Source organism: Prunus mume, linkage group LG8, assembly GCF_029339155.1.
Source record: "Prunus mume cultivar Tortuosa linkage group LG8, ASM2933915v1, whole genome shotgun sequence".
NCBI classification, from domain to species: domain Eukaryota; kingdom Viridiplantae; phylum Streptophyta; class Magnoliopsida; order Rosales; family Rosaceae; genus Prunus; species Prunus mume.
This window is the reverse complement of record NC_142705.1, coordinates 1104758-1130413: the sequence shown is the minus strand read 5'-3', so window position 1 is coordinate 1130413 and position 25656 is coordinate 1104758. Positions and strand designations below refer to the sequence as shown.

The window sequence follows — 25656 nt, the reverse complement described above, 5'->3', positions numbered from 1 at the left end:
CCAGCAGTTTTCCAAGCTTCACAAACCAAAGCAAGGCAGGAATGCCATCAATTGAATTGAAGCATGCCCAAGCATTCATGATTCATCCCACACCCAATCCAACTACATAGGCCAATATAAGCTGCATCACTAACAAATATTACTTCTAACTGAAATACAAAATTTTCAAGCTCCCAAAGTTTTCCCAAACACAAACAGCAAGGGAAGTAATAACAGGAAGAAAAAAAATTTGAAACTACTAGTCCAAAACTTATGTCCCTATCTTCCTAAACCATAATCTAATCATGCTAAGCTAATTAATACACTAATACAGACAACACCCTTCATACATAGTCAACTATCATCGCATATTACCCTCTCGCAGGACATCCATCATATTGTATATCCGCTTGTCTGTCCCCGAATGAACCTGCATTAATATTTCATATCAGAAAGTGAAGGAGTGCAGAGTCCTATGAGTACAATAATAACTAACCAAATGTTTGTTAACAATATTCCTGCCAAATAATCGATTGCTATTCCAATCAGATAGGATCATTTGAATCTGAATTTAACCAATCTTTTTCCCAGAAATAAAATTAGTTCTTAACATATTATACTTTCTAAGACTGAAATTTCATTATTCTAGAACAATGAGATATTACAGAAAAAAGGTAAATGCGAACAGATGGCAATGACAGCGGAATTACACCAAAGATAATTTGATTTATAAACCATAAGCACTGTAACAAGTAGTAAAGCAAAAGAGGGATGGAAAAGCTTCATCACCTTCTTAGCAAGGAAAATTACAGCATCAACTGTACCCTCTGCATATATTGATCTACCACAAACATTATGCTGAAACTCAAAAGAAACTCTGCAGAGGGGAAAATTAAGTCAATGCAATAAAATGAAAACTACATACGCATAATAAATTGAGACAGAGAGAGCGAGGATATTTCTTATTACGTTTGATCAGGTGAAGTAAGATGATACATATGAAATGCATGACCAGACAAATGCTCCTCTGGAACTCCCACCATCTCTATCTGTTGCTGGGTATCCCGGATCAATTGGATCTGACAAAATTGTCAAAAGATTGAAGAGGAAATATTAAAAGATGAGGCATGATAAGAAAACGCTCTAAGTTTGTTTGGTGCTTCATGTATGGGGACTAACCCATTGAATAGATTCTAATAGACACATAAAAAAGGAGGGAAGCAGGGGAAAAGGGTGAGGAAAAGAGATGCTGCAGTTAACCAGTTCTAATTATCCAAAGCTATAATTAACCATGTATCCTTAGCATGCCTGTTCCATATCAAAGCACACGCCCAACTTCTGGAAGCAAGAAATAACAGCCTTAGCAGTTCCAGATGTGTCAACTTTACTTGATTGATGGGATTCCATCACCTAAAATTTTAAAAAGATGAATCAGCCACATCATCCAATATGAAAAGAACAAATAGAAAACAAGCACCTTGAAAATTTATAACATTCTGCCGTTTTGAAAGATATTAACGATAAATAAAGTGCACACAGTGGCAAGATTAGTTTATGCAACTCGCAGGAAGGCATAAGCACACAGAAGCCCAAAACAGAAAAACGTACCACTGAAAAAAGACATGAACATGAACACTAACTACTGGAGTTCTACTGGACAAACGTATTTACCGTGAATAAAAAGATACCAAAATAAATAAATAAATGAAAGTTTTAATTGATATATGAAAGTTGTCGTTTTCTTCATTAACAATTCATTTGGAAAAGAAAAAAAAACAATTGCTATAGGTAGGAAGGATATGAGATAAATACTCGTTATGAACAAAAAGAAAAATATAGCAAACCAGAGAAATGAACGTCAATAGCATACTGAAATATGACCTTTGTCAAATAATTAGACTATCTCTTATTCTATATTTTGCATTTGTACCAAATTCTAAGAAAAAAGTGAAGCACCTGTAGGGAATACCCAGAGAAAGCTCCAGGAAATTGCTCAGCCATAATTTCCATGGCCGCAAGAAATGCCACAACCTACTCATACAAAACGAATATTAGGATATGGAAGGCAAAGCCCTCACAGTAGTAAACAATATTAGAAACCATTGAGATACAAAATCTGATCACCTGTTTTCCCATTTGTGGGGAAATTACAGCATAGACTTTTGAGTCTTCTACAGTTTTATACAACTGATCCCTGTCTCCACCGGTTGTTCCCATCACAAAGGGAACTCCAACTTTGCCATATAGCTCTGCATTATCTGAATATGACAGAAAAAACAAAACAAAACAAAAGATCCAAAAGAATCAAGACATAAAGTCACCTAGAAAATTTACCATTTGCTGTTTGCAGCATCAATGGAAAGTCAAAATAGAGTTTCAAACCTACGATATTTACCATTTACTGCAGAAGGCACAGTGAAGTCGACCACAATCAAATTGGGATATTTCTCAAGAAGGGATGCAAGGGTGCTTTCTCTTTCAGAAGGACCATGCACCACAATCTCGGTTGCACCGACTTGGACAGTTTGACCAGATTCCTCAGCAGAGCCAAATGATACGGGAACCACTCCGAGTCCTGCAGAGTCTGCTGCTTGGATAATGGCCTTCCCCATTTTGCCACTACATCCGTTTACCTGTTGGACAATATGAACACGAAGAACTAAAGGCATTTCGCATATGCAGTTACAAGCGTTCAAATTATCAAAGTAGCAAGCAATGTAGCTCCTAGAAAAAGATATATTATACAAAATGATGAAATATATTTAAGCTCAAGTCTAGATTTAGCATTACCATGATAGGAATGTCAATCTTGTTCTTGGACGTAGACTTGTCATCACGTTGGTTAGGAATGGCTGAAATTGACATCTTTGGGATCATACTGATAGCTGATGATGATGAAACTCTTTGCTTCCGATTGGTACTAGTAGCACCCAATCTACTGGTTCCAGCTCCACCCAAGAATGCCCGCTTAGGTTGCTGAACAACGATGCAATTGGCTGGGACTTTGAGCATCAACGCCATCGTACGTATGGAGTCTGAAATGCCACAGCTTCTTTGGGGTTAGGGTTTTAGAAACCAGACTCAGAGTCAGACAGAGCGCATCGCTTTGTTTTCGTCTCTTTTTTGAAATAATCGCAGCCGTCGGGTTAAATATTTGTATCATAAGTACAATCCAATGGCTGAGATTAAACAAAGAGGGAGGGAGATTGAAAGAGGTTTGAAACGCGGCGTTTTTGCATAACCTGGTCCAGGTTTAGGTTAGGTTAAGTTAGGCAAGCGGCAAGCCTATGTAGGCATTTGAGTTGAGTTGACTCTAATCTCATTCTCTCTGACTAGCTGCTAGTGAGTAGAGTTGAATCCAGTGAGCAGAGCTTAATTGATTCAACAGTCGAACGGTAACCTAATTCTTGTTGATCTGAAAATTGAAATGGCTGCTGCTTCCGCCTCCGCTTCAACCCGGTGTTTTAACTCACGCCTCCCACTCACTGATAATTACCATTCTGATCCTCGTCATGGTGGTAGCAGCATTCTACGCCTTCAGCTGTCTCAGATACCCAAATCGCTCTCTCTTTCTTCATCTTCGTCTTCCATAGGAGGTTCGCTTTATTCTCTCTGCTCCACAAAGTAATTCAAGAAGTTTTCTTATTTGTTATTATTGTTTTTACTCAAGTAATGTAATCTATTTGGATTCAATCAAACAATTGAGGGGCAGGTGCAATTGAGAGGAAGGACCATCACCCCCAGCGTTCGTCATTTGCACGAACTGCGGCTGTTCGCCATCTCGTTGGTTCCGTCACCACAACTCAGGGCCTTCGTTTCGCAGTGGTCAGTCTTCACTCCCAATGACTCAAAAGCGCACACACCCTATGTATGTGTGTATGTGTGTATGTAATTGACTAATTGTTGTTGAGTGAGTCGCTTTCTACTTTATGGTACTGACTTCTCTTTGCTTTCTATATTTCTTTGATTGTTGTTGATTTAATTATCTATTTTCAAGGTTGTAGCGCGGTTTAATGAGATTATCACAAAGCAGCTGTTAGAGGGAGCTCTGGCGACTTTCAAGAATTATTCAATTAAAGAAGAGGATATTGATGTATGTACCTAACATAAACTTCCAGTCATCTGCCTGGGCTTCTTCTTCTTCATCTAGTTGTTTTACACTTGTTACCATTGATAATGATCCTTGTTATAATCAAAGGCGGAGTGCTTGGCAGTTTCTGTGTCAAACTAAGGTTTACTTTGATGTTTATGCTCTAATTTCCAATTTGATGTTTATAGGTAATTTGCTGAATTGAAACCAACTATATGCCCTCATGTCTTCTTATCCCAAACTCACCTGTTTTTTGTGCATTTCACCAAAAAATTAAAAATAATAATAATCAGACTCTGACTGCTTCTCTGTTATGTCGGAAATTTCCATTTCTGACATTCCACTGCTGTCAAATTTCACTCCTTGGCAATAAGATGATAAAATCTCAAAAAGAAGTAAAAATGTAGGGCTTTTCAGTTCTTAGCATTTTGCAATATCATTTGGAGACAACTTTAACCCCAAAAGAATAATTTGTTACGGTGCTTTTTGGTTAAATGTAGCAGATCTGATATCATGCCTTATATTTGTAAAGTGGTCCGTAGTCTTAATGTTGCATGAGCTGATTTTACGTGGCCTGATTATTTCTATTGCTTCTCCCTCAGGTTGTATGGGTTCCTGGTAGCTTTGAAATTGGTGTAGCTGCACAGAGGCTTGGAAGTTTAGGACGATATCATGCAATTTTATGCATTGGAGCTGTGGTATTTTCATGCAATTTTACATATCCTTAATATAATATATTATCTCCATGAGAAGTTCATTCTTTAGCATGCTGTATTTTTAAGTCTTGCTGCTAAAACCCTAATTTATGAACTGATCATTGTCAGTAGATAAGAGGTGATACAACTCATTATGATGCAGTTGCTAATTCAGCAGCATCTGGAGTACTTTCAGCTGGATTAAAATCAGGTTGGTGTCTGTTTTTTGTTAGTTGCTGAATTAGTTTTATCTTATATCTCGTACTGAGAAACAATAGCATTAGGATGGTCTGGGAAATCTTTTCCCATCTCGAATTTCTTCTTTGGTTGGTGGTATTGTTTCCATTGTATTAATGTTTCTTTTTCTTCCAAAATGCTTGAATTTTGTTTCCTCATAACCACTTCTCTTGTGTCATACTAGGAGTTCCATGCATTTTTGGTGTCCTAACTTGTGATAATATGGAGCAGGTAAATCTTTTAACAAAGTATTCAAATGTAGCACTGGCAACTCTCTACAGTTTTCTTCTAATTACCAAAGTGGGGAATGATCTTACTGTTGTGTCTCATAACAATTGCAGGCTTTAAACCGAGCTGGCGGTAAATCTGGAAATAAGGGTGCAGAGACTGCTTTGACAGCTGTAAGTTGATATCAAAGTATCGTAATAAGCTATGATGGTACTGGAGTTGTTGCATTTGGAATGGATTGCTTCTGTTTATATGTATATCTTTTATTGAGTTGGGTTTGGTCTTGCTTCTCTCTCTCGAGTTTTCTTCCCTTATAGTTCATTGTTTACCTAGATTTTTGCATGCTGTCTTCTTGTTTTGGGGAGGGAGTTCCAAGATTTCTCCCTCTTGCCTCCATTTTAATCTTTTTCTTGCTGAATTTTGTTGTAGAGTATGTAGTAGAAGGTAAGTGTAAATAGAAATGATGGAAAATAGTAAAATATTAGTTAGATTTATATAACTTACTTCTGTTGCATTGATATACTATAACATTAAGTTAGAAACTGTAGTCTGATTAATAGCCTTTCGTATGACACTAATATGAAACAAGAGGGCAGTAGCAAGTTGGTGCCATGTTGAGGAGGGGTTTGTATTTTATTTTTTTCTCAGAACTGCACTTATATGTATATATATTAGATTTGTTCTAAGAGTAATGTTATTTGTCTTTGTATTTTGATTTTTGGTATAACCCTTTCATGGTTATTTTGATTTGTCCTGCAGATTGAGATGGCATCTTTGTTTGAGCACCATCTGAAGTAGTGGTAATGTTACATTGAGGAGAGGCAGATAAATTCTTAATTTGGCCAGCGTTTTCCTTTACTAGATGTGCTTGGTTGTTGTTGTTCCATTTTTGAACTGCTAAAATTTATATCTTGTGGGTGATTGAAACTCCAGCGAGGTAGCCATGTTGTCCCAAACTATAGTTGGCTATTTGTTGATTGCTAAGCCCTGATAAAAGCATCGAGGCAGAAGCTGAATAAAAAAAAGAAAAAACAAGAAGCAATGTTTGATGTTTCGAATAAAAGATTTCTATCTTGCTGGTTAGATGTGATTCGATGTTGCTTTTTCATATTTGCGAACACTCATTGTGGTTCCTTCACATTTCACTTTGAGGTTGAAATCTGAAAGGAAAGGTCGTTACCCTCACCACTTGCTATGTTTTGGTGACCGACTTGTGCACGAGCTGTGTTTGATTTCGTAGCCTAACTTTATTTTTGGCAATATTTCGTAGCCAAACTAGCATACTTGTTTTTTGTGTACGATTGCACTGTAAGATGTTTGGGATGTCGCTAGTTAGTTACTTAAGAATCTAAGATGTTGTAAAAGACAGGTCGGTCGGTAATCAACAAAATTTGATTTGGCTGACAGCATCAAACTAAAGTACTCAAGAAGCGGGCTCATGTCCCTTGTGAGTGCGTTGCCGCATAGACCAGCCATATCTAAGACCTTTTCCTAAGCTGCAAGCTTCTTTGACGCATAACAAAAGGAAAGAAAGAGATTGAACCAGGAAAACACACAAGTCTTTTTTATATAAATTTTTTAAATAAATAAATAAAAAAAGGGAAGAAGAAAGATACTTTTTGTTATATATTAAACAATCATTGTGGCTGGCTGGCTGTCTGGCTCGTGAGATTAGACCAACTGGACATATTAGCAAGTGAATAGTCGTCACTTGTTGTTACACATATATTAGCCATACGATATGAAAAATAAAGTAAATTTGTTTTTACAATTTTACATGTGCGCCTGGCCGGTACTCTTAATTCGAAGAGAAGACCATAAAAGCTGAGCCAACAATGCCTAGCTTCGATGCCACTCCATTCCAAAATGCCCAACAGTCGCCAGAAGGCTTCAAGCTTCATTTCCAAACTAAGTGACAAAAATGCCCTTATGTCCAGCCCTTTCTTTCCCTAGTTAAAACTTAAAACTTAAATTTAAAAGATGGCGAGGAAAATGACTGGTCAAATAAAGTGGTGCAGTGCAACTCCTAGTGAGTGAAGAGCAGCGGTAAGCTTCAAAATCCATGTTGATTTTTACCGGGCATTTTTGCCGTGAAGAAGCTGTCGTTAGGTTACTTGTTAGGTTAAGAAGGTCATTTGCAGTTGCATTTTATATTATTGGACAATGGTTTGTTTGTGCATCCGTTAACTATGAATATAACTTTGAAGTCTTATGAAACAAAGAGAACAATTGAAAAGAATAAAGAAAAAAAGGGGCAATAAGAAGCTTAGAATCAAAGTTATATATGTACATAAGAACACGAGGAAAGATTGATGATGTTCGACATGCTTCATGTGTGATGTATATATATATGTTCATTAGAAAAATGGTTCTAATCAGGTTTACGCAAGTGGGATGGTATTTGCTCAGAAGCCAAATCCTTGCCTCTAAGCCTCTAAAGCCTCAATAGCCATGCAAGGAAGATTTCCTCAATAGCCATGAGGCGGAAGAAAGCAAAATACTCCCTGCTTATTCTTTCTATTTAGTGATCTTAAATCAGTTGGGAGGAAGTTAAAAGCTGAAAATACAGATTGCAGATTGTACATACATACATTACATAGAGCCTCTTGCTCTGTTTTGTCATGGTGATCTTGCAGCGTTCTTTCATTCATACCTCCCTTGTTAGCACCCAAGCAAAGCACCACATAACTGGATCGGATTGTATTCATGAAAAAGGTTCACTGAAGCTTCATTCGTCTCTTCCTCCAACTCCAAGTCCAAGCTTGTTGATAACCAATTCACAGCAATCTCAAACTCCCACTTTGTTGTTTCCTCCAGCCAAACAGGTTTGTTTAAATTTCTATTTAAATCATGTAAATGATACATAATTTGCCTCTTAAGTAAGCCTAAGAGTATGTATATTCTTCTCTTTTATTATCTTTAATCAATTCTTCTGAAGAGCATCGATCTAGATTACATTTATTCATGTCAGAGTGTGGCAGCTATTGTGTTTGGAGATGGACATGAATCACAGCTTTACCCATTGACAAAGAGAAGATCACAAGGGGCTATACCTATTGCAGCAAACTACAGGCTCATTGATTCTGTTGTGAGCAACTGCATTAGCAGCAACATAAACCATATATATGCTCTAACACAATTTAACTCTACTTCTCTCAATTCCCACCTTTCCAGAGCTTATTCTGGAGTAGGTCTTGGGAATGAGGGGTTTGTTGAAGTAATTGCAGCATATCAGAGCCCTGGAAATAATGGATGGTTTCAGGTCTGCATAATCAAATCCTCTGGAGTTTTATTGTTTCATTTACATGTACAAGTAGAAGATATGTATATATATATATACTCTCTCAAGTCTTGAAATTCTAATAACTTGATATTAGGGAACTGCCGATGCTGTTAGAAGATGCCTGTGGGTGCTGGAAGAGTATCCAATGACTGAGTTTTTGGTCCTTCCTGGTCACCATCTCTACAGAATGGACTACCAAAAACTCTTAAAGGCCCACCGAGACAGTAAGGCTCACATTACAGTTGCTGCATCAATTGCCAGGAAACTTCATGATCCGGGTTTTGGCTTTCTAGATGTGAACTCTGAAAATCAAGTTGTGGAGTTTAGATTGAAGTTGGAGGGAAAGCCAGTTAATGTTGTTTCAGTAAGTAGTAGTAGTAGTAGTAGTAGTAGTATATTTTTATGTTTGTTTATGGTATTTCTGGTAGGAAGCCTTAATCTGAAACTTCAGGCCAAAAGCTCAGGAGAATCCAAAGATACTGCTCAAAATAGTATGACGAGTATGGGAATCTATCTCATCAATAGAGATATAATGAAAAGGCTTCTAGAAGAAGATTTTCCCAAGGCAAATGAGTTCGCAAGTGAAGTAATTCCGGGAGCCATATCTATTGGAATGAAGGTCCAAACCATACCTCTGACAATTAACCAACTCTCTGTAGTGCGTTTGTTTCAAATTTCAAGTCCTTAGATAGTTAGACGCGAAGATTTACTAGAATTTTGTGCATGTGATGTGAGAGGTCAGGTTCAAGCTTATGGATTTGATGGATATTGGGAGGACATGAGGAATATTGAAGCATTCTACCAAGCAAATATGCAAAGCACAAAGGATGCAGACGTGGGATACAAGTCGGTAGTAACTTCTAAATTAAGTTGTATATATTGGAGTAGATCCCCTCCCTCAAATTTCAATCTCATGGACTAACACAAACTTGCTCATTTCTTCCATACATGTATAATTAACAACACAGCTTCTACGACAGAGAAAGTCCAGTCTACACTTTGCGTCGGTGTCTGCCTCCAACTCATATAACTGACGACTGTGTAATAACAAACAGTGTAATTGGAGACGGCTGCATTCTCAATGTAAGAACTTAAAGTCTTCGAATCATTTATCTATGTCTCCAATTAAACAAGTAGCAAGTAGTGACCACTGATATGTATGGATCTTAATAGTTCTTGTTTTCTTGTTTTGTGGGTGGGAAATGGTTGGTTGGTTGGTTTTGGACTTGTACAAGAGTAGGGATGCAGGATCAAAGATACAGTAATTGGTACCAGGACAAGAATCGGAGATGGGGCTATGATTGAGAATTCAGTGATCATGGGTTCAACTATCTATCAAGTAAGCTTAATTAAGTTTTAGTTAACTGAATTTGCTGAAATCATAACCACTAGTGTAGTGTGTGTTTTTTCCTTTCTTTCTAATGATCTGATAATCCTTGCCACTAATCGTTAAGTACATTTATTTTATACTTTGAAATCAAAATCCGGCCAAAGACCAACCACAAACCATATATCTAATTTAGTCTAACTAACTGTTTCTAAAGTAATGTTCCATTATGCTGTGTTGTTAATATCTAATCCACTGCTCTCACACTCACAGTTACAGACAGAAGGTGGTGGGAAGAGGAAAGTTCCCATCGGAATTGGTGAACATACTTTTGTAAGGAAGGCCATTATAGACAAGAATGCAAGAATTGGCAAGAATGTTAAGGTACATACATTATTAGCTGCAATTCAATGTTTCATAAGCCTTGAGTGAGAGATGATGATGATGATGATGATGATGGTAATTAACTATTATTCTGGTGCTGCTGCAGATCATGAACAAAGACAAGGCCCAAGAAGCGGACAGAGAAGCTAATGGCTATGTCATCCGTGACGGAATAGTAGTCGTTGTTCGAAGTGCAGTAATCCCAGATGGCACCATCCTCTGACTCTCTCTCTCTCATGCTCATGCTTATCCAATCCAATCAATTCTTTCTTATCAACGCCATGCCATTCATTCTTTTACAATTCAGTTGAGATCATGAAATAAAATTTAATTTACAATTACTTTTTTTTTCTTTTTCTTTTTTAAATGTTGGAATTTGCTTCAGCCTCCAGGCACGCATCGATGCAAAATTGCAAATGTACCATTTTCCTCCAATTCTTCAGATCGTTATCCACTCTCTGGTTCCTCTAAGTTCCCGTTTTCGATTGTGCATTTCACGGAACAATTAATATAAGCTTTCAGAGAAAGAAAAAAAACCATAAGTCATCTTATCTCACACCTGCAACAAATTCTCCCCCGCACAGAATATAAACAAAACGAAAAAGTAATTAAATATTTATTTTTTCCTTTTCCTTTTTAGCCTGAATATTAAGTATACCTGCCAACCAATAATAATAAATAGTCTTACAATGATTGATTGTAATGAGATGGAATCACTGGAACCGTGGGACCTCTCTTGGATGGGAAGACCTTTAGGGGCTGTTTGTTAAACAAGTTTGACTTGGATTGGTTTGGACTAAATTTAGTCTCATGTTTGTTTCATTTAATTCTAATTTTGAGTAGAATTGCTAATACCGGATCCACCAGATGAACAACCATTCGTGAGGTGCTAGATGAAATTGGGAGTCGGAGAAAAGAGATTGAGAGTCGGAAAGAGAGTGAGGAAATATACAAGAGACTTGAGGGAGAGGGAGGCTCATGAAAGAGAAGAGAGGAGATTGTTTATTTCATAATTAAGACAAATACAAAATAATATCAGATAACTTTGATTCCATCTTCTAAAAATCTGGAAATGAAAAACCATGAAGAATAGTTTGACTATAAAAACATAAACAACTATAATAAATAAATAAACCAACGGTGAGTTTCCATTGTGAGGGTAATGGTTTTTTTTTTTAAATAATGTTACTCTTATCACATTTGTATACCACATTCTTATACCACCTAATGTGGCATATAAGGTGGATAGTTACATCAATTAAAATTATATAACATTTTCTTTTCTTGTATGATTTATTAGACTTAAAAAAAACTGTTAATTAAACTTTTTTAATTAAAATACACTTAATTGATTTAATTGATGTAACATATGATATGGACATGTCACATCATATAGTACAAAAATATGGGATAAAAATGTGGTGATGTGGCATGGGATTGCATTCATAATTCAACGTGTTTTAATTTTTGTTATTTTTAAAAATTCTTTTAGATTTGTTTAGTGGCTTCATTTGACAATTTTGCCCCATTTATATTGAATTTCTTTACTTTGGTGTTTTTCATAAAGAAAGGGTAATTTCGGGGTTTTTTGAATATTTTACCATTGTAGATTGATAACAAATTAACAATTGAATTGAATGCATTCACCGTGTTGTGTAGGAGAGATTTCGCAATTAGCCGGCCCCCAATATAAGTGCCCATTTAGTATTGCTTATTTGGGATAATAAGTTATTTTTTAAAAAAAAAATTGGGAAGCTCAACCCGTTTGATAAACTATAAGAAAATCACTTATTGTTAAAAATTATTGTGAGAGAAAGCTATAAGGGAAGCAGCTAATGAGGTGCTGTCATTTTCTTATTATGAGGGAATCAGTTTCAAAAAGGCACCGAGTTTAATGAAATTGACATACTTCCGAAAATACCTTTCATGCAATCTATTCTTTTCTTCCTTTTTATTTTTATTTTTTTATTTTGGTTGAATCAATTAAAGCACACTCCTGAGAAGCTACAAGACTCATGTAAGAGGTATATTATGTTTATTTCTTCTCAATTTCTTTCTTACTTCTTTCTCTTTAATTTCTAGGGTTTTAACTTCAATAACTGTTGATGTTGGTTTTTTTTTTTTTTCCTGTTCCTGTTTTTGTTTCTTTGTTTCTTTGTTTCTTCGACAGAATATTTATTTTTAATGGAATATATTGGATTTAACTTGAAACATTAGTTTAGAGCATTTGGATACAAATATTTAATTTTCAACATAATATTTATTTAATTTTATAATTAAAATAATTTTAGGGTGTGATGGAAACAAATTTGATACCAAAAAAAAATATATATAAGTGAAAGGGAAAGTGCTTTCTCTTTTATCAAACACTCTAACAGAAAAGTCATTTTAACATAATACCCTTTTTAGTCATTATATACAGTTCACAATACTTTTACAAAAAAAATTACTAAATACTTAAAAACTGATTATTGTACCAATAATACTTTTAACAAAAAATTTATCAAATGCCAAATTGTTTTATCTGATAAGCTGATTTCTCCCACAGCAAATCTCAGCACCAAGTAAAGTCATTTAACTCGCGACCCCAACCGAAGCTGCTTCTTCTTTCTCATTGCTGAGTGCTCATTGCTGATTGCTTCTGCTTATATTTACATACTCAATTTAATTTTCTTTCTTTATATCTTTGCTGCTTGTGTCGTTGGGCTGCATACAAATTGAACTCTGCCCCAGCTTCCAGGTATTTTAGCTTAGATCTCATCCAAAAATCAAAAATATTTATTTAGATCTGACATGTTCTTCTTCTTGGAGTGAGTTTTTTTGGTTGTCAAAATTGTTCATTTGTTTTATCTTGGGGAGTCAAAATTATGATCAAGTGGCATGATCTGCATTCGCAAATAATCAATAATTCAGAATGATATCCATGTATCATCAAAATGTGTTAATAATTGGTATATATGAACTTTTGAAGGTGTTGATAAATCAATTGTAAATTGTATATATATGTATAGGGCGAGTAGGTAGGGAATACATCTTCATGGCATCGTATTCGTCGAGAGATGATAAGCCAGAAATTGCTGATCGGGATGCTAAGGAGAAGAAATCTGACAAGAAGAAGAAGGAGGGAGAGAATGATGAGGATGATGAGGGTGGATTTATCGATAGGGTGAAGGATTTCATTCATGACATTGGGGAGAAGATCGAGGGAGCAATTGGGTTCGGGAAGCCAACAGCGGATGTTGCTGCGATTCACATCCCTAGCATCAATCTCGAGAAGGCGGAGATTGTGGTGGATGTGCTGATCAAGAACCCAAATCCAGTGCCCATCCCTCTTATCGACATTAACTACTTGATCGAAAGTGATGGCAGGAAACTGGTCTCTGGCTTGATCCCGGATGCCGGAACAATCCATGCCCACGGAGAAGAGACTGTCAAAGTTCCAGTCCACTTGGTATACGATGACATCAAGAACACCTACGATGACATCAAGCCTGGAAGCATCATTCCTTACAGGTTCAAGGTCGATCTCATTGTCGATGTCCCTGTTCTCGGCAGACTCACTCTCCCCCTCGAGAAAACTGGAGAAATCCCTATCCCTTACAAACCCGATGTCGATGTTGAGAAGATCAAGTTTCAAGCCTTCTCCTTCGAAGAAACCGTTGCAGTCCTCCATGTGAAGCTGGAGAACATGAATGACTTCGACTTAGGCCTCAATGCTCTTGACTACGAGATTTGGCTCTCTGAAGTCAACATTGGCGGCGCGCAGCTCTCCCAATCTGCTAATCTTGCTAAAAAGGGTGTCACTTTCATTGAGCTTCCCATCACCTTTAGGCCTAAGGATTTTGGGTCTGCGCTCTGGGATATGATTCGGGGAAAGGGTACCGGCTACACCATCAAAGGTAATATCAATGTGGACACGCCCTTTGGAGCCATGAAGTTGCCCATCGTCAAGGAGGGTGGCACTACACGCCTCAGGAAGAACAAGGAAGATGGCGGCGATGACGATGACGATGATGAGGTAATTTATCTACACGATGCACGTTCACTCTGCTGCACTGCATGATTCTCATGATTCTCCTAGATTAGATAGTAGATCAGTTGTGGTTGATATATTCCTTCCATCTATGATATATTCAACCCAAACCCCTGAAACAAGGATCATCCAATCCAATTATTGGACTCTATATTATTACATCTCACCCCCATGGCCCATACGTAGGGAAGAAACAAGCAATTAGTTTAATGTACGATGGAACAAACTGCAAAAGGGGCGGCCATTATCTTAGAGAAACTGGTGTGGGTGCAATGCACTTGCCTGATCAAATAGACCACAGAGGCACAAGGCAATATTCCAAAAAAATATTTCACAACTGCACTCAAATTGCTAGAGACAAATTTATGATATATCTATAAATTGCAAGAGTATTTCTCAGAGTGCAACTATATACATGTTCTGTGTATGGTGTCGTTGTATATTGACTATAAATGATGATGTACTCCTGCTCTGACTTCCCCTGGAACATTTTGCAACTTCCTTTTTAAGCAAGCATCATAATCATTCTTATGGAGTATTAGCGTTGAGCTTTCACATGTTTTCCGCACAGAAGCCCCTGCAGTTGCAAATAAAACTCATGGTTACATTAATACATAAAATGGAAGCGAACACTCAAAATTGAACACAAGTATCACAATGTTTTTTTCTTTTTCTTTTCCGGTTAACAGTGTCACAATGCTTTACCTTGCTACATTGACTTCTTGCTCTTGTAACTCAGTTTATAATTTTCTGTTTGCAGGACTAGACATGGATTTGGCTTGAAATGTTAAACTTGTTGCTGTTGTCTGTTTATCTGTACTGGTATTTTAAAATAATAGATAAATAGGCACTTGAACTTGAGGTATTATAGCTTCTGGTTGGGGGAGAAATTGATATGATTGTTACCGTATATTTGTTATGTTTGGATAGTAATACACATCTCATAAAGAAGGTGTCAGTTGCTTTCTTATTGTAATGGATGTTGCAGTTCGTGCTTTTGGCTCCAAGTCCATTCTACTGTTGAGACTTTTGTGGTAAGTGATTGAATAGTTTATTCTCTCATTTTTCTTATAAATTTCAGTATCATATGATTGTGTAAGCCAATGGGACTACAATAGCATGTTTACTTATCAGTAATGGGTATAGTAATTATTTCAATTCCTTTTTGCTCTGTGTGTACTAACACGTGTATTAGATTCATTCTAATTCCTTACTTCCCTTGTGTTACACATACGGAATAAAACATTATGGGAGTTCTATAGTAAAATCGATAAATCAAATACACTTTAGTGTTGTAATTGCTTTTCCTTCTTCTCTTGCTGTGGACCTCTAGCAGTCTTGTAAACAATTCTTGTGTCTTGTATAATTGGTTTATTTTTGTGTTTCTCCATCGTGTTTATAATGTTTTGCACTTTTTCTTTCTGAAAGGTTAGGACCCTAATTTCCTAAAAGTATAATCATGGTTTCAAGAATGAATTTTCATACTGGTTCTTCCAGTATCACAAACGAATTTTCGTATTTTGTGGTTTCGATAATGAACTTTCACATTTCATGGTTTTAAGAATGAATTTTCGCATGTCGTGGTTTCAAGAATGAATTTGTGCATTTTTTGGGTTTTGCCAATGAATTTTCACATTTTGGGGTTTCGTCAATTAGTTTTTGCAATTTAGCGTTCCGCTAAATAATTTTCGCATCGTGGGGTTTCAGTAATGAATTTTTTCATTTCGTGGTTTCAAGAATTAATTCTCGCATTTTAGGGTTTCGCTAATGAATTGTCGCATTATGGGGTTTCGTCCATGCAATTTGAGATTTTGTTAATGAATTTTCACATTTTTTGTATCACAAATGAATTTTTACACATGAGATTTTACTTCAACATAATCAAAATAGTCTCTCTTAATCCATGTTCCCAAGAATCCAAACATTGCCAGTGTCTATATACCTGCCTCAAATCCAATATCCTAAGCTGAAATATCCTCCTGTGTGATGAGGTTTGGGAATCCAGCCTCCCATCCTCTTTGGTCTTTCTGTTGCAAGCTGATGGGTTCCCATGTCCCCCTAAGATTTGAGTCCTGGCTGTTAGGGGCAAACACGTTCCCTACTGGGAGGTGCCATAGGTTTGGACATGTTGACGGGAGGAGATAAAGTAGGTTATCAAATCTCGGTCAATGGATGAAAGTGACCCATTTTGAGTTTGTGGGGGGCAAAATAGAATTTGACAGAAATTTCAAGGGGCATTGGTGTAATTAAACTTTCTTTATTTTTTAATTTCATATGAATATAATTGAAAATTTAAACATTTTATTTTACATTTTTACACAAACTAAATATGAGAAATAAAATAAAGTTATATTTCTCGATTATTTTTTCAATATTACCAAACATAGGAAATGTATCTTCCATTTCCCAAGACATAAAATATGATCTCCTATTAAATCCTTTTCGTGAACCAATCGGACCGGAAGGAAATTGAGAATCACAGACAAGGAGTTGCATTGCCTTGCATTTGTATGGTATTATTGGAATCATATTTATATTTAATTTAATTAATGTATGGTGGTGAATGAAAGATGCATTGAATTAGGTAGAGAGAGAGAGAGAGAGAGAGAGAGAGAGAGAGAATTGGTCCAGCACATGACACATGCATATGCCCATATGCTGCTGCTTATGTTTCTCCTGCTGCATCTGACGTCTATGTCTATCATCTCCCTCAGCCACAAATCAAATAGAATGCATGCACTACACACACTTACAATTTTCTGAGGTCCACTTGATACCACTGCAGTGCATATGCGGCTAGCTCATCTCATCTCATCTCACCTCTTCACTTGAAGAAAACCCACGAGACATGTCAAATTCCATTTATTCTTTTTTGGTCAGGATTTTCATTTTCTTCTCAACGACAAGAAACCGGGATTTCTTGTTTTGCAATGCGAGAAGGAACTGCCTTTTTGTCTTGTTATTTTAGATTAAATTTTAATGAAATGGCATATAAAGAATAAAAGTTAAGCATATCATGATAGAAAAAATCATACGAGATGATTCGAATCCAACAAACAAATCATAAAGTAATATTTATTCTCTAATCACTTTTGATGTTACCCTGAACAAATTCTCTAATCACTTCATATTTTGAATTCCAATACCATCAAAGAACTACATAGACGAAATTGTAGACAAGTATTACCATATATAATCTACTTCCTTATTCGATAATTTTTTCTTTTTCTTTTTCTTTTTCTTTTTGGAAAACAGAAATAAATTGATGTGAAGAATGGGTCCTTCTTAGTTCTTACTTATTTGAGAAAGTTAATAAGTGAGACAGGACATGTATTATGTATGTAGGCTTTTTATGCTTTCAAAATCAGCTAACGACATGAGCAATGTATGGCGATGCGTGGATAGATGGCCACCACCCTCCGCATGACCTAGCTATTTGCAAATGTAATAAAGAACTGAGACATAAAAGGAAAGGAATGATTTCATACTTGAATAGATTTGCAAATGGGCCCCCTTAATGTCAATTATCTTACAAGTTGTGTTTGGTTTATGAGAAAAGCACAGAACTTGTATGAAACAGGGATGTTATTATTTTGCTATTATTGATCAATTATGATATGCTAAGCAGAAAATTTATCACATATGACATATCGTGATTAATAGAGGATTGCAAAATAGTATATTCTCGTTACACACAATCTTTCATTTCTCATCCATGGAAAAAAAATATAAAAAATGATTTTCCATCAAATTTTTTTGGCGGATTACTCGGAATGTGAAGTGGGCTTTTCTGAACTGAATTGGGCCTTTTCTAGAGACAGATAAGAAAAAGGAGTGAGAGAGAAATAAATAACAAGAGTCTAGGGGTGAAGAACCTTGGGGGACACAGCCCTGATTTTCCAAAACCAGCAACTTGCATGTCAGCAAACCCCACTTGAATGTGGAATTCACTGAACCAAACCTTTTTTTGGCTCTCCTTTCTCTCTCTCCCCCTAACATAATAATAATAATAATAAATAATAAAGAAGGGAGGAGAGGAGAAGGGAAAGAACAGGATAGTAATAATAATACAAATACAGTGCAACAACCCAAAACCCATCAAAATTCGTTCCGTTGCTTCAACAGGTTGATTAGCTAGCCAGCAGTCTCTTGCTTTTCAGTTTTCACCTTCCTCATTCTTTCCTTCTTTATCTCCGCAACCCAGCAGCCCCTTTCAGAACTTCTTCTTCTTGTTGATGATTATGTATTTATTCTGCCATAGCCCAGTAAATCGAGGCCGTCTTTGACTCTGCCAAGAGAGTTTTTAGTTCAAGGTGGAAGAGCCATAGATAGACACTGAGATGCAAAAAGCGCTCAAGGGGACCTCTCTTTCTTGCTGCCTCATTCGGAAATTTTCCTACCAAGATAACCAGAATCAAACACAAACGCATCACAGGTATATATATATATGTATATATCTCTATCGACCTTTATAATTTGTTGTAGATTCCACATGTCCTCTGCTTTTCTATTGTTGATTTCCCTTGTTTCATCTCCTTGAAAGCCAAAAACTTTATTTTTTATTTTTTATTTTTTAGAAAAAGCAAAGAAAGATGGAGATTTCATTTCTGGGTTTGTTCCCCTCCCTATTTCGTTAGTTCATTTGTTGGGTTTGGGGGCCAAAGGCGCTCGCTTTAACAAAATTTTATGCTTTTTCTGTTTGTTTGAGTGTTTTCCATATGTATGCTATTGTACATCAGCAGTAAGATTGATTGATGTATGTGAACATATGTTATTGGGTTTGTCGGAATATATATTTGTTCCAACATATATACAATATATATGCTCTCTTTTTTTTCTTTCAACTTTTCATGGTTCATGTTCTCTTGATTTGGCTTTCAATTTTCGATTTTGATTGAAATTCTTGTTCAGTTGGATTATTTGGGACGACGTCTCATGGTTTGTGCATTGTAGACTTGAGGAACTAATCACGTTTTCTTGCGATTTCTAGTATCTTTCAAACAAGTCTGAACGTCATTGTGGAAGTTGAGATCTCAGAAGCATCAAGCATCACAGGCTCCAAACAGATTCATTGAGTTGTGGGCTGCATTGCATTGGATTGCTTTGCTTGTTATAATAGTTTGTTTAGATTTGTATGAAACCGGCATTAGTTAAAAGTGGGTTGGAGAGTTTGAGTTTTAGGGATAAATTGGGTCTTGAAGAATTCTCAGTGATATTGGAATTGGGTCAATACTCAATACTCTACTCAGTTGGGTGCTGTGTGTGATTTTGGGGAGCACATCAGGTAAGACTTGTGCCAGAAGGTTTTATTGATTTGCAAGATCGTTGTTCAAGCTGCATCATGGATGTTAAAACAAGAAAGGTTTCTGGTGCCCCAGTGGATGAAGGGCATAAACTAGAGTATCATCATCATCATCAGAGACACATCAAGACAACGGAATACCGTCGAACACTATCACACGGTAGAGGGAGTGGCAGAAGACTGCTGCCGGCAAGCTACTTCAGCCTGGAGTCGTTGCTTTTGCTTGTATGTCTCACGGTGACTCTGTTGATCCTTCCTTTGATGCTTCCACCGCTGCCTCCCCCACCCTTCATGCTGCTGTTACTTCCCATTGGCATTCTAGCAGTGCTTATGATCTTGGCTTTCATGCCTTCTAATGTGAGGGACTTGACTTATACATACGTTTAAGTATATGGTGTGTTTGTTTCCAACACAACATATGCACGCACTTCTTTCATCGTACAATTTTTGTACTTCACCGAATGTGGTTTATTTTTTTGGGGGTCAAACACTAAATGTTCAGTACTAGAAAAACACTTCTTTTTTCTTCTTCTCCCTTAACCATTCGCAAAATGTTCAATACAATACAACGATAACAGGATGGAACAAGTGACATATGAGGTGGGGAAACTCTAATTTCACGGTGAATGGATCGTGATTCATGTATACCCATATGATTGTGATGACGGGTTCTCCTTGTTGACCTAATGTATTTCTTTTTCTTTTATTTAACCTAATTTTGCTAAACAGTATGACCAAATCTAATTGATAAGGTTGCTGAGACGTTCCAGAAATAGGCTGCCAAAACATTTTTAATGCGGTCTTCTGATGGTTGGTATTTTACGTTCTGTGGAAGCTGTCATTTGAGAAAGTGAATACTGACCAAATGTGTTTCTTTTACATCCGAATTCGATCTTCTTCTATGTAATTAGTGCATAGTGTAATTTAAAATATCGCCTATCAAAAACAAACAACATTACATGAAATCTCTCGTGCATAGGTTTAGTCAAGTTGACTAGAGTAGATGTGCTCACTCTGCATCCAAGTATAAATTCAAAAATCTTTAGTTTAAACTAAAATAATAATAATAATAAATAGGCTTAATTGTTACAGTGCACCTTGAAACATTAGTCAATTCTCACTCTATCCTCTTAAAGTTAAAGTGACTCACTTTGCGACTTTGATGTTCCACAACGCCTCTACCGTCAATTCCATATAAAAGTCTATTAAGTTTGATGATGTGGCAATGGTATTTTAGTAATTTTGTGCACCTAAGTTTTTTATTCACAAATTTAAGTGAGTAATGTGGCAAAGTGGAGCCCACCTCCAGCATGGATAAAAAAATTAATAAAAAGTTAATTACTTTGAAAAATTAAGACTTTAAAAAATTGAATTCTCTCTCTCTCTCTCTCTCTCTCTCTCTCTCCGCAGGGTGGGTTGCGATGGGGGAAATGGGCTAGAGGGGCACGGGTCGGGGAGAAGGGGAATGGGTATGGGGCTGGGGTTCTGTGGGAGTGGGGTTGAAAAACCAGAGGGAGGGGCGATGGGTCTCGATGGGGAAAGGGGAGGTGTAAGAAATCAATGGGGGTGGGGAGGCGGTGGGTTTTTGGGTAAATGCCCAGGGAAAGTGGGTTGCCGGGGGAGTGGGCGATGGGTTTCTGGGTTTTGCGCAGGGAAGGAGAATTCCAATAGTTTCGCGGTCATTCCGGTAAAGGCAGAATCATCACTCTGTAACTCAAAATATTTAGAGCAGAATTATCACTCTTTCAGTTGGCCTCCGTCTTCCCCAACATAGATTCTACAGGGACTACGTTTCCTGCTAGAGGAAATACCCCATTCTCAGTGTACAATACCGCCAACATTTTTTACCAGAGAAATTATTCCAGTAGTTTCGCGGTCATTCCGGCAAAGGCAGAATCATCACTCTGTAAGATACACAGAGAGGCGGAGAGCTTGTAATAAAAATAAAAATCATCACTCTGTAACTCAAAATATTCAGAGCAGGAAGAGGGGTAGATTTTTATGTTGGAGTTTGGAGATCAACAACGTCTTATTTTTGAACTCAGCTGTACTTGGGTATTTTTTTAATGTTTCAAGTTAGAAATGTTCATTTGGATTGTAAGACATTGCGAATTTGCAAACATTGAAACAGCATGGCTCTATGCACAGAACCCAGAAACCTATTCCTTCCCCTCCCCCCCAACCCACTGATTTGTTCTGAAATTGCACCTGGGTTTTCTTGAATTTCAGCTTCAACTATGTCTCGAGCATAGTTTTCTTTTGGGTTCTTTGACATTTCAACAAACAGTTTGAGCTCCAACTTGGTTTCAAGTTATGCACAGGAAGAGGGGTGGGTTGCGGGTGGGGTGGGGTAGGAGCGATGGGTTTCTGGTGGGTGAGGGGGTTACAAGGACAGAGCAGGAAGGGGTGGATTTGGTGCGACTGGGGGAGAAGGGATGGGTAAGGTTTTTTGTTTTGTTTTGTTTTTTCTAAAATATATATATATTTTTAATTTTATGTTTGTATTTTAATTTTTTAAACTAATTACAAAATCTAGGTGCACAAAATTACTAAAACACCCTTACCACGTCATCAAACTTAACGGACTTTTGAATGGAGTTAATGATAAGGGTAATGTGGAACATCAAACCCTAGTCAATGGGGCAAAGTGGTTACTTTAACTTTAAGGAGGTAAAGTGACAATAGATTAATGTTTCGGTCAGATCAAGCAATTAATGGAGATCTCACTCTCGCATATATTATCAAACCCACTTTAACAATACTACTCCAGCACCTTTTCTAGTTTTCATCTTACCGAATAATAAATCCTTTCTTGTGATTTTAGTTGAGTTATGTTTAGAGCATCTCCAAAGGAGATATCAAATACTAAACATCAAATTTAAATTTGATGGCTAATGTGGCAATTTGACATCTTATACAGCTTTACACTCCACCCGATATGTCAAATTAAATTATTATTTTATTACATTTTAGTGTTGATTTATTTTTAATTAAAAAGAAAAGAAAAGAAATAATAATAAAATATTCATTTGACATCTTGCTTTTGGGATGTCAAAAATAACATATCAACCTCCAACCTTCATTCCACATCAACTTTGACACATCAGTTGGAGTGATGTGAGATATTATTTACATCCGTTAAATGTCTTATGTGGCACTTTTGACACATCGGTTGGAGATGCTCTTAGATTTTAAGTATTAATCACCTTTTCTATGTTCATCCCTCAATCCAATCTTTGCCTCAAAACCCTCTCTCTAAATTCTTCCATTTTCTCTAAATTTCTACCCACGATATGAATGACTTCTCTGTGAGTTGCCTATATGTATCTCGCGATCTTTGTCAAATCAGGCTTTTATTCGCTATTGTGACTCTTATTTGCTTTTATGCGCAGCTGGATATTGTTGAGGTTAATTCTTCCCTATATCTCTTCTACATGTTCTTCTTGGTTAGATACGGTGGGTTCTATGGCGGCACGACTTCGATCCGTGTGGTAGTCGTGGTTTAGGCTTATGATTTAATTTAAGGTTTTGTTTATTTTGGGCTGTTTGGATTTGGATATGGTCTATATTAGATTTTTGGTGTTTTAAGCCCTATTTGGGATTGCTTTTTTTCTCCAAAAATATGCTTCACTTTAAAGTTAAGTATAAGGTGTTTGGTTAAAATAAAATATCCCAATTATTTTACAACCAGTGGCCTTTTTACAACAGTTTTTAAAAGTAGACTATGTGTTACTTCTCAAAACTGATTTTAAAAGAAATATGGGCTTTTAATGAATTTTTTAATTTCCAAAATACCATCATTAATTTTTTAAAATGACACCACCTCCACCTCCACATCCAACTCTACCACCTCCATCACCTCCACCACCAACACCACCACCACCATGCCACCGCCACCACTACCACCACCTCCACCTTCATCACCACAACCACCACAGCACCACATGATTAAGGTGTAACACTTTCAATATCATATTCATTTTAGTCATTATTCACAGTTACAACAATTTTATATTAAGATTTACCAAACGGTTTGGATACTGCTTTTGTACTAACACTTTAAAAATATTGTTTACCAAACATAGAGCTGCTTTACTTTGCAACTAATTATTTTCAAAACACAACATAAGCAAATTTTATTTTATAAAAGTGACAACAATCCCAAACTAGCCCTTAGGGGGGTTATTCAATTAGGATTGTATACGATGTTGAAAGATTTTTTTTTAAGTGACAGATTTCCTGTAATTGTATAACTCCTAGAGGTTTTACCTGGATTTTTAATAAACTTGTATAGGCTTTTATTATAGACTTCCATACTTTTGTATGAACTTTTGTTATAGATTCAAATATATTTGCATAGATTTCCCAATACTATTTTCTTTTATCACTCTTTATTCCCAACACTATTTTCTTTAAACTATCTTGGCCTAGCCACTAGTCAACCATCTCTTTTCTTTTTCTTTTTTCCCAAATTCTTCCTCTACTTGTGTGCACAACAATGAATTTTCCTTTGAAATTTTCATGAGTTGGAAATTTTCATACCTAAACAATGAATTTCCCTTTGAAATTTCCACGAGTTGGAAACTTTCATACCTAAAGAATGAATCTCCCTTTGAAATTTCCACGAGTTGGAAATTTCCCATTGATTTTGTTCACGAACAGCAAATTCTTTGTCCAAAAATTCAATTAAAAAAACGCTTTGTCCAAAAAGCAAGGGCCCTATCATCTAGTAGTGTTATGGGTGATGGAAATATATCTCAACTTTCCGCCGCCTTGACCTTGGCTTCATGCCGAGATGATCTCTATGGGAACTTATAGGAGATAGAGAAATCTCTAGCAGAGCTTTCCTCCCAGCAACTCCAACTGGTTGATTTGAAGAAATCACTAATGGAGGAGCTTTCCTTAATACAGGACGCTTGTAACCACCCAAGGTCAGTGCACGGCTTAGTGCATGTTTGCCAAACAATGGAAAATTTTCTAAACATAGAGGAAAAAAAACACATTGTATGAAATCTTTGGGGTGGAGGTTGGACTTATGTTGGCCTTAATTATTTATACCTAAACCCTACAAATTCTCCAAACTCCAACACTTAATTAAATCCTTCCAAATCTATCTCCTTTTGAATACAGGTAAATTTATTTGGACTTTTTCCAAGTCCTAATTGAATACACCCACATTTAGATGGACATTTTAAAAGTTCAAACAAGTCTTAGATTGAATACACCCAAACTGTTATAGACTTTTTAAAAGTTAGTATAAATCCAAATTGAATACACAAGGATTTTTAAAATCTTTTTAAACGCTCTAGAATCCTAATTGAATACACCCCCCTTAGTTTACGAGGATTTTGTCCGATTTAGCTTTTCCTTTTGAGTTGTTTTTTTCTTAGTTGTTGCTTTTGCAGTCATGATATTCATGTCTTGTAAATATTTTTGATGTATTGCTTGAATTTTTTTATGAATAGCGTTTGATTTTTAATTTTTTTTTAAAAAAAAATATACTCCAGCAAATTGTAATAGTTTGTAAGAGCATCTCCATCAATGCTCTAGCCAAAACTTGGTTATTTGTGACTGTAAATGGCACAAGTTAATTATATGGTCACCCACACTAACAATACTACTCTAGCAATGCTCTCTAATTTTGACTAATATTGAATTTCAAATTGTTTTTGCATGAGTGGTTTTTTTTGGGTTGAATCTCAGTCAAATATGTCCTAAAAGCACCTTTGGCTGGTCTGCTCGAGATGCTCCCTAAAACAGAGAGAACATTGTTTTATTTCAAAAATCCCAAAGGCGACGGTCGTCAAATTGTCGCTTTTAACTATATATTCCCCTCTGTCTATACGTTTAGGTTTGAATGGTTCTCCTCGGTGTTTTGGTCTCTGGCCCTATCTATGTCCATGCTCACGAAAGAAAGGTGGCAGAGAAACACGGCTTTATTCATTGGGATGCAGCAACAACATTCCATTGTTCATTCTCTTCTTTGAAACTTCCTTTGACAAATTATTTTGGGTTTCTACATCCAACCAAGACAAAAAAGGCGACAGGAGAAGAAAATAAAGCTCCCAACACGAGATGGAGAGGAGAAGCAAAACGAA

General features: G+C 36.5%; 5 protein-coding genes and 1 long non-coding RNA gene across 10 annotated transcripts; 4 read left to right on the top strand and 2 right to left on the bottom strand.

The window, feature by feature from the left end:
* Positions 1-117: 117 nt before the first annotated feature.
* Positions 118-3101, bottom strand: LOC103341350 (Dihydrodipicolinate reductase, bacterial/plant). Its single transcript, XM_008244862.3, has 8 exons — positions 2770-3101; positions 2375-2612; positions 2104-2237; positions 1936-2010; positions 1288-1389; positions 949-1058; positions 769-856; positions 118-409 (listed from the first exon to the last, which is right to left on the bottom strand). Exons 1-8 carry the CDS (start codon positions 2998-3000, stop codon positions 341-343), a joined length of 1047 nt encoding a protein of 348 aa, XP_008243084.2. The 5' UTR covers positions 3001-3101; the 3' UTR covers positions 118-340.
* Positions 3102-3269: 168 nt separating this feature from the next.
* Positions 3270-6312, top strand: COS1 (6,7-dimethyl-8-ribityllumazine synthase / DMRL synthase / lumazine synthase / riboflavin synthase). Its single transcript, XM_008244863.3, has 8 exons — positions 3270-3575; positions 3692-3804; positions 3977-4072; positions 4672-4767; positions 4897-4975; positions 5186-5232; positions 5343-5402; positions 5989-6312. Exons 1-8 carry the CDS (start codon positions 3407-3409, stop codon positions 6025-6027), a joined length of 699 nt encoding a protein of 232 aa, XP_008243085.2. The 5' UTR covers positions 3270-3406; the 3' UTR covers positions 6028-6312.
* Positions 6313-6454: 142 nt separating this feature from the next.
* LOC103341352 (ADP-glucose pyrophosphorylase small subunit 2) lies at positions 6455-10581 on the top strand. Of its 5 annotated transcripts, XM_089042334.1 has the most exons (9): positions 6455-8054; positions 8201-8491; positions 8607-8876; positions 8964-9131; positions 9255-9358; positions 9481-9595; positions 9753-9851; positions 10113-10223; positions 10330-10581. In XM_089042334.1, the coding sequence occupies exons 1-9, from the start codon at positions 7851-7853 to the stop codon at positions 10444-10446; spliced, it is 1479 nt and encodes a 492-aa protein (XP_088898460.1). In that variant the 5' UTR covers positions 6455-7850; the 3' UTR covers positions 10447-10581. The 5 variants fall into 5 exon arrangements, 4 of the variants coding, with proteins under 4 accessions (XP_088898460.1, XP_088898459.1, XP_088898461.1 ...); XM_089042333.1 differs by having other exon boundaries at positions 8607-9131; XR_016122557.1 differs by lacking the exon at positions 10330-10581 and having other exon boundaries at positions 8607-9131; positions 9748-9851.
* LOC148914475 (uncharacterized) lies at positions 8476-10377 on the bottom strand. Its single transcript, XR_016122558.1, has 2 exons — positions 10232-10377; positions 8476-8814 (listed from the first exon to the last, which is right to left on the bottom strand). It is a non-coding gene; the product is annotated as an uncharacterized LOC148914475 (long non-coding RNA).
* Positions 10582-12740: 2159 nt separating the features above from the next.
* LOC103341353 (Late embryogenesis abundant protein, group 2) lies at positions 12741-15331 on the top strand. Its single transcript, XM_008244866.3, has 3 exons — positions 12741-12963; positions 13235-14241; positions 15017-15331. Exons 2-3 carry the CDS (start codon positions 13261-13263, stop codon positions 15020-15022), a joined length of 987 nt encoding a protein of 328 aa, XP_008243088.2. The 5' UTR covers positions 12741-12963; positions 13235-13260; the 3' UTR covers positions 15023-15331.
* Positions 15332-19454: 4123 nt separating this feature from the next.
* ARL (ARGOS-like protein) lies at positions 19455-20082 on the top strand. The gene has a single exon (XM_089043229.1). It carries the CDS (start codon positions 19598-19600, stop codon positions 19943-19945), a length of 348 nt encoding a protein of 115 aa, XP_088899355.1. The 5' UTR covers positions 19455-19597; the 3' UTR covers positions 19946-20082.
* Positions 20083-25656: the final 5574 nt, after the last annotated feature.

Excerpts from the sequence above, each read along its gene's own strand:
- LOC103341350 (XM_008244862.3), bottom strand. The coding sequence starts at position 3,000 with ATGGCGTTGATGCTCAAAGTCCCAGCCAATTGCATCGTTGTTCAGCAA. Across the intron at positions 2,011-2,103 it reads CCCCACAAATGGGAAAACAG|GTTGTGGCATTTCTTGCGGC; the intron begins GTGATCAGATTT and ends TTGTATGAGTAG. Across the intron at positions 410-768 it reads TAATTTTCCTTGCTAAGAAG|GTTCATTCGGGGACAGACAA; the intron begins GTGATGAAGCTT and ends ATATTAATGCAG.
- COS1 (XM_008244863.3), top strand. The coding sequence starts at position 3,407 with ATGGCTGCTGCTTCCGCCTCCGCTTCAACCCGGTGTTTTAACTCACGC. Across the intron at positions 3,576-3,691 it reads ATCTTCGTCTTCCATAGGAG|GTGCAATTGAGAGGAAGGAC; the intron begins GTTCGCTTTATT and ends ATTGAGGGGCAG. Across the intron at positions 5,403-5,988 it reads CAGAGACTGCTTTGACAGCT|ATTGAGATGGCATCTTTGTT; the intron begins GTAAGTTGATAT and ends TTTGTCCTGCAG.
- LOC103341352 (XM_089042333.1), top strand. The coding sequence starts at position 7,851 with ATGGTGATCTTGCAGCGTTCTTTCATTCATACCTCCCTTGTTAGCACC. Across the intron at positions 9,132-9,254 it reads CCATATCTATTGGAATGAAG|GTTCAAGCTTATGGATTTGA; the intron begins GTCCAAACCATA and ends GTGAGAGGTCAG. Across the intron at positions 9,596-9,752 it reads GAGACGGCTGCATTCTCAAT|GGATGCAGGATCAAAGATAC; the intron begins GTAAGAACTTAA and ends GTACAAGAGTAG.
- LOC103341353 (XM_008244866.3), top strand. The coding sequence starts at position 13,261 with ATGGCATCGTATTCGTCGAGAGATGATAAGCCAGAAATTGCTGATCGG.
- ARL (XM_089043229.1), top strand. The coding sequence starts at position 19,598 with ATGGATGTTAAAACAAGAAAGGTTTCTGGTGCCCCAGTGGATGAAGGG.